The sequence below is a fragment of the Vicia villosa genome, linkage group LG4, assembly GCF_029867415.1.
Source record: "Vicia villosa cultivar HV-30 ecotype Madison, WI linkage group LG4, Vvil1.0, whole genome shotgun sequence".
Lineage (NCBI taxonomy): Eukaryota > Viridiplantae > Streptophyta > Magnoliopsida > Fabales > Fabaceae > Vicia > Vicia villosa.
Genome location: NC_081183.1, coordinates 162,161,904 through 162,169,849, shown reverse-complemented (window position 1 = coordinate 162,169,849; position 7,946 = coordinate 162,161,904). Strand labels below are relative to the sequence as shown.

Here is a 7,946-nt window from a genome sequence, read left to right as displayed (position 1 = left end):
CAAGAGTCGCCACCGACTTTTATTTTGTCCAATTTTAGGAAAGGTAAAAAGTATAGAAAAAGACCTTTTTAAAAAGAAAACGGTGTCGGGGGTAAGTTATGAAAAGGGAAGGTGTAAGCACCCTTTTCATCCGTAGTTATCTACGGGCTCTTAGTTTGCTTAGCTCATGTTTGTTTGTTTTGAGTTGAAAAGGGGCATAAGGACTTTAGCGTAAATGCGTAGCCTTAGTTTTTGAAAGAATATTGAAAAGATGTTTTTTAATTGAGCTAGGCATATTAAGAGCACTACCCTAAATAGTTGGTCTTTTTCTATACTTTTTAAAATTCCTAAGACTATCCATACTATATAAAAGTAGGTAGTCTTTGTTTATATTGGACGTGCGGGTCATCGAAGGGTCATCGTATGGTCGTTGAAGGCAACAAGTAGAGGTACCTTTAGCAAGTTCGAAGGGACGATCGTCACTTTTTCGTAGGCAACAATCGAGGGCCATCGAGGGACTTAGTGACGATTTTGTTTTGAGGGACCTTTTTCTAATGGGTACCTCTACATTTCAAGGGACACAACCTTATATTCGAAGGCAACCAAGAGGGGCGTACCCTAGAGGTGAGTGTGTGAACAATAGTGTGTCAATTTAAATATTTATCTTGAGTTAGTGAGCTAATGTTCAATTATTAGTCTTTTCATACAATCCTAACATACATCTAGCAGGTATATGGTACAGAAAATAAAAGCAGAAAGTAGAGTCCTACGCTATTACAGGGCTTCGGGGAGGGGGATTACAAGTTCAAAGAATGGGGATATAAATTATTACACACCCAACATGTAAATTAAAGCATACATTAAGCAATTAAATGTAAAAAAATCGATAACTTGCAAATGTCCACCATAGTCCTAAGGCTCACATAGTACCTCACAAAAAAATCAATAAAATATTAGTACGGATAAAATGATAATAAAAAATGATAAAATATAAATAATTATTGATTAAAAAAGAAAATCTGAAATAGCCATATTAAATTCTAAAAGAGGAAAATAAACAAAATATTTTTTGTATTTTTTAATGTTTTTTTTACTAAGTTAGTAAGGAAAATATTTTAAGTTGGTTAGATGTTTTTTTCTTAACAATTAAATCTAAACTAAGCTAATAATTCAGTAGCTAAATTAATTCTAAGTAATTAATTAAATAAAGGAAATTATTTTGATTTATTTTTAGAAAAAGAAAAAGACTAAGTTAGAACATTAAAAAAAAAAAAAAGCTACACACATTTTTATACGTTTTTAGCTTTTGTATAGAAAAGAAGAAAAAAGTTTAAGCTAGTTTCAATAATCATAACAAAATAACTTAATAACCTGAATCCTAAAAAATGAAAATTTTATAATCTTATGATTTATGAAAACCAGATATTTTTATGTTTATATTTTTTTTATAATGACTATAAATTATAATTAGATTAAAAAGTAAACCAAAAGGGTGCCTAGAAAAATGGGGAGCGCCCCCTATATCTCCCATAATAATTAAAGAAATTAAAATAAATTGGAATAAGTCAAAATTGGGATTTGAGATAATGTTGAGTTAAAAAAAACTCTCTCTTCTTCTCTCTCCGCATTTCTGTTCTCTCACTGAACTATCACAATATTTCTAATCCTTCCAGAAATCAAAATCAACCTCTATTCTTTTCAAAATCAAAATCAAACAACAAAATTTCTAAACATTACCGCATGCCATCAATCAAATCATATTTGTCAAGCAACGTGAACATCATTCAGAACAAGTAGCGGCAAAATCAAGAGGCAAAGATTACCGAAATATATACGATTCGGATCGTGAGATGTTGTTCGATTGTTGTGTTCTGATTAAGGTTGCAGAGTTACTGTGTGAAGATGATGCTTCGGATTGTTGAATGAATCTGTATTGGAGTTCGATCGTGGTAGGATCGGTGACGTAGTCACGGAGAGGCTGAGCGGCGTCAACGGGTGTTGTGGTGTTGCCGTTGGATTCGAGGTCGGTGAGGTGATGGGCCTGGAGTCGGTAGTTGGGTTATCGGTTGACGGTGGACATCGCGTCCGTGAGGGAGCAGCTCCGATCTCCTATTTCCCTGTTAGCAAAAGAACAATGACAGAACATATTAGCAGATGGTGTCTAAACGTGAAGCTGTGATTTATGTGTTTATCAGTTGATGAGCGAATCCGAATCAAATTGTTGCGTGAATGGTGATTGTAGGATGCTTGCGGCTAAGCTTTGGCCGGACACAGATGCGGATCTAAATCTCGCAAAGGGGCTGATTCAATCCTAATTCTCCTGTAATTCCCTGCAAAACAAATTAGTGTTACGATTCAGAGTTATTGCAAATTTGGGATCAATGGCAATCGATTATGCAACGCGAATCGGATTCGTTCGGGGCAACGGTCTATTCACATATGTGAATCGGCTTTGTTAGATTTGTTGTGTTAGTTTAGTTTTCGGTTGAAAGTGAATGGTAATGATGTTATTGTTTGGCTGTATAAATTGTATGTCAAAAGGGTTGGAAAAAATTAGTTTTTTATGTGAATGTGTAAGAGGGAAATTGTTAGTTTGAGGCGAGAGTTTCAGAGTAAGGGTTAGTGATTGTGGCTCTGTACGTGTGAGAGTGTTGGGTGAAAATAAGGGTTTTCTTGTTCATGGAAGAAAGTTAGTGGCCATAGGGTTGGAAATTGTTCGTGGTTATATAGAAAAAGAAATTAAGTAAAATCAATATAGGAAATCAACCTATTAACTAATATCATCAAGCATTTAAATCAAATTTGATTTGACTTTTAACTCTTGTTATATTTAGTTAATCCATTGATTTTTTCTAAAAGTAAAAAAAAAAACTATCCTAAAATATGAGAACAAATCTTTTTGAATCTTTTTTATTTTTATGATTTTTTTGGTTATTTTTTGAATTAAAATGGGAAAAAAGTTAAAAAAACATTTTTTTAAAATAATAAAAACATAAAATACGAAAATAATGTTTTAATAATAAAAAAACTTATTTTTTGTGATTTTTTGAATATTTTAAAACAGAAATAAAGTTAGTAACAAATAAAAGGGAAAATGTTGGTAAGTGAGATTCGAACTCGGGACCTTCTACATGCAATCCTTACTTCTTTACCAATTGTGCTATATTATTTATTGAAAATAAAAAGCCAATTGAAAGACAATGAAGCATCAATCAACATTTTGCTATTTATTAAAATATAATAATTTAAGAGTAAACTACTATATTTTAAAATAGACTTTAAATCGAATATTTATAGAATTCAGGATGTCAATGTAAATGAATCCAAGATTTTATAAAAATCCAATTTTGAAAATAATTTCGCATTTTTCTTTTAAAAGTGTGGGCAAATTTTGGGGTATGACAGAGTTTCTGAAGAGATGCTGGAAAATCGTGGGGGAAGATGTTATTGGATTTGTGCAAAAGTTCTTCTTGAGAGGGCGGCTACCAAAAGCATTAACTTCGTATTTCTTAGCTCTTATTCCAAAATTTGACAATCCAAGAAAGATTGAAGAGTATCGTCCAATTAGTTTAATTGTTTTGTTATACAAAGTGGTACCCAAATTGCTCGCGAAGAGACTTAGTAAGGTGATCGAGAAGCTTGGTGTCCTTGCGACGAATGAGCTCCTAGATTTTGTGAAGATAAAAAAGAAATCATGTATGTTATTTAAAGTGGACTTCCAACAGGCATACAATTGTGTTGATTGGAACTTCCTTAGAAGTATCACGGGGAAGATGGGATTTGGCTCAAAGTGGATGGATTGGATGGAGGCCGATGTGTTCAAAAGCTTTGTTTCTATTCTCGTTAATGGGAGTCCGACAACGGAGTTTAAGGCTAGAAGGGGGTTGTGTTAGGGAGATCCACTATCTCTTTTTCTGTTTACTATGGTAGCGGAGGAGTTGGCGATTCTTGTGAGGAAGGAAATTTCAATAGGTATGTATAAACCTTTGGTTATCAACAATGAATGTTCATACAGTTTATTCCAACTTGCTGATGATACAATTTTTATGGGGGAGAGTGGTTGGGACAATGTGTGGGCGATTAAATCAATTCTCAGGGCATTCAAAATGTTGTCGGGGCTGAAGATAAATATGGGAAAGAGTAAGTTGTACGTATGCGGTGTGGAGAACCATTTTTTGGAGGTTGCAACATCTTTCTTATGTTGTAAGATTGACAAAACCCCTTTCTCTTTTCTGGGAATCACTGTTGGGGGAAACCATAGACATATTGCTTTTTGGAACCCAATGATTAATAGTATTAAATCAAGACTGTTGTCTTAGAAAGGGAGGTTGTTGTCAATTGGTGGAAGGATAACGCTTATCAATTCGGTGCTAGCAAATCTGCCTATTTATAACCCATATTTCTTTAAAGTGTCGATTGTTGTTATAAGAACGATTCGGAGTATACAAAGAAATTTTTTGTGGCAAGGTCACGTGGAAAAGAGATGGATATGTTGGGTTAGCTGGGAAGAAATATGTAGAACTAAGGAGGAGGGCGGTTTGGGTGTGAAGGACATAGAAATGTTTAATTAGGCGTTGTTGTGCAAGTGGATTTGGATATTGCTGACAGAACCAAATGCAATTTGGTCTAATATGATGCATACAAGATATGGAAAGCTAGGAAAATTATTATGGGGATCAGAGGTGAGTGGATGTGAGGCGGAATACTCAATTTGGTGGCGGGATTTACTTGATTTGGCAAAGGGTAGCCAACGTGGATTTTGCAGTTGGTTAACTTTCAAGCTTGGCAGGGGAGACGCAATCCATTTTTTGAAGGATAAGTGGATTACCCCTATCCCTTTAGCAGACACTTTTCAGGCTTTATTTGATGACAGTAGGGACTCAGTCGCAACCGTGGCTGAGATGGGTGGTTGGAATTAAGCAGGATGGCATTGGAAAGTCTTAAATAACATTGTCGTGGATTCAGAGGAGAAGAGAGAGGAGCTGGAAATGTTAAATAATATTTTACAGGGGGATGTTCCTGTAGCAGGGGTCGCGGACAAAGTTGTCTGGCCTTTGGCAATAGTTTCTCAGTCTTGTCGTGCTATTTTAAACTGCAGCAAGGGATTCAAGTTGAGGGGATGCAGGGACCAGTGTCGATAATGTTGAATTATGTTTGGAAATCACTTGCTCCGTGCAAAGTTAAAATGTTCGGGTGGAGGCTGATGCAAGATAGGCTCCCATCGAGATATCAATTACTAGCTCGCGGAATTATTACTAATATGGAGGAAAGTTGATGCGTGTTGTGTGATTCGGAGGTGGAAACCATAGATCACGTCATGATAACTTGTCTGGTTGCGAGTGCCTTGTGGGAGAAATTTTATTTGTGGCTGCACCTTAACTGGCTGTTGGAAATTAAATGTGTGCAATACCTTGGAAAAATTATAGATAACATGAAGTTGTTGGGGGTTAAGAGGAAGAGGGTTGTGGCATTAAGGCTATCAGTGTGTTGGTGCATTTGACATTGTAGGAATATCATAATATTCAAAGGAGGAGTTATGGATGTGGGAATCTGTTGTTTAAAATGAAAATGTTTTCTTGGAAATGGTCAGTAATACGATACAAAGAAAGGTGTATTGTAATTCTTATGAGTGGTGCCAAAATCTGGTGGAGTGTATACGGAGTATGTAACGTTTGACGGGTTAGGTACTGAGTTTTTAAGAGTTTCTTTGTATTATGGGTTAGAGTACCCCTTCTATTCTCCTACTAATGCAAGTTGTTTATCAAAAAAGTAGTGTGCTTATTTCTTTATCCTTAATAATAAGTCTATTTTTTATGCTCAAACTCTATAGAGTTCTTTATTGGATAATCTAATCTCACCACGACACTATCTATAGTTACAAAATCAATTTTTGTTTTATAAGCAACTATCGTCCAGACGGGCACTCGCGTGCCCGTTGTCCGCTTTTTTTAGTGTGTATGCAGGTCAGCAGGTGAAAATATAAACTTTATTATTTGTGTATTTATTTTTTATTTAATTTTAATCATTTATAAAAAAAATAGAATGAAAGAGATATGCAAACTGCCATATATGACAGTTAGGAAAAGAGAAGTTGAGATTAAAATTAAAAATTAAAAAGGGCATAATTGGAACAAAATTAGGCTACACCAAACTCATATTTTTCCTTTATATATAGTATAGATGAATTTCAATAGCAACATAGAGCACAAGGGGTACAATCATACATCAATTTAACACTTATGTCTTTAATAATATGTGGTAGTAATTCTATCATGAACATGTTAATTTCCTCTACATTGTGTTCATCGTGTTTTGAATAGGGGAAATTTTTTGCCTTTTCCTTGACAAAATATCTTGTATGCTGATAAGATGAACACTTAGAGAATCCTGTAAAATCTTGCAAGTTTTCGATGTTGATCTTAATACAAGAGTAATAGTGATTTATCATTGGAGAAAGCACGACTGTGGCACTGTCTTCAAAAGGTTCCATGATGTAGTAATGTGAGGAAGCAAGTCTTGATTAGGAGTAGGGTTGTTCAAGGTACGGTTCATGAGAAATTATTGAACCAAACCGTTTTAATTTACCAATAACCGAACTGAACCAAAATTATTGGTTTGGTATACCGTTTCAAAATTATGAACTGTACCGAACCATTAAAAGAATTGTTTTTCCCAACCAAACCGTTAAAAGAATTGTTTTTCCCAACCAAACCGTTTATCAAAGTCTTGATGTTCCACACCGTGTTATTAATATTCCACTCTTCATTCCGGAAACAAATCTCGTTCCTTAACAACCAAATGATCCACGACGTGGCAAGCCAAAGAACTCCTAACTTTCTATCTTTAACCTTTTTAACACGACAAAATGAGTATCAATCCATAAAATTTGAGAAGCACTCTCCCCCCTCTGAAACCGGTTTATCAACCCAATTAGCTATCTCCCCCCCCCCCCCCAAAGTTTCTTAATCACTTTATATTTAAAGAAATAATGATCACGACTTTCCATTTCTATATCACAAAAAATAAACTTTAAGATATTTAAAGGAAAAGAGATACATATATACACTAAAAGATCCTTTGTTGGAAGTCTATTAACAAGAAGTCTTCAACCAAAAGCATTTATGTTGAACGGCACTTCCATTTTCTAAACTACCGTCAAAGCCTCATCAAACCTATTAGGGGGGGGGGGGGGGCAAAAGGGAGACGAAAGCTAGTATAACAAGCATAACACGAAGCTACCAAAAAAACTCGTCCTCCGAGTTAAAGGACCACTCAACCAAATATTTACCTTCCGACAATCCTCCAAATTCTTCCAAACGATCCCTTAAAGACATAAAAGTGGGCGAGAGATTTGGATTATTAGACACCGCCACGGATAATCCGATATCTCCTCAATTCCACTACCCTTCATTCCACCCCCATTACCGCCACATAAATACCCTTCAAATTAGAAGGCAAAAACAATTCCAAATAAACCTCCTTCAAAATAATATCCTCCATCCATTTATCTTTTCAAAAAGGAGAATTGAAGCCATTAATAATTATCTCACTTGTTGCACTGATAGGGTCCTTATTAGAAATGTTCCCAATCCCTTCACCAGAAGAATAAGTAGAAGAAAGAACTTTGTGGGCTACGCCTCTGTTGAAGACTTGAATAGATAAATCTTCGTAACGAGATTTCAAAATGTTATACCAAAGAGAATCGTAGTCTTGAAGGATTATCCACCTCCATTTATTTAAGAGTGCTAAGTTGAAGTCCACAATGTTTTTTACTCCTAAACCCCCTTCTCAAAAGGTAAACTAGCCTCCTTCCAACTCACCCAATGAATCTTCCTCTTTTTCTTCACTCCCTCCATAAGAAGTTACTTTGGATCCTAGTAAACTCCTTAACGATTTTCAACGACTTTTTATCGAAAGATATAGTAAAAATAGTTAGAGAATGTAAAATCGACTTTAAAAGAGTAATT

At 35.1% G+C, this 7,946-nt stretch overlaps 1 protein-coding gene across 1 annotated transcript; it reads left to right on the top strand.

Moving 5' to 3' along the window:
* Window positions 1-3,902: 3,902 nt before the first annotated feature.
* LOC131598228 (uncharacterized) lies at window positions 3,903-4,298 on the top strand. Its single transcript, XM_058870847.1, has one exon. It carries the CDS (start codon window positions 3,903-3,905, stop codon window positions 4,296-4,298), a length of 396 nt encoding a protein of 131 aa, XP_058726830.1.
* The last annotated feature ends 3,648 nt before the right edge of the window (window positions 4,299-7,946 follow it).

What these genes read in the sequence shown, in the direction of transcription:
- LOC131598228 (XM_058870847.1), top strand. Translation starts at nt 3,903, where the DNA reads ATGGTAGCGGAGGAGTTGGCGATTCTTGTGAGGAAGGAAATTTCAATA.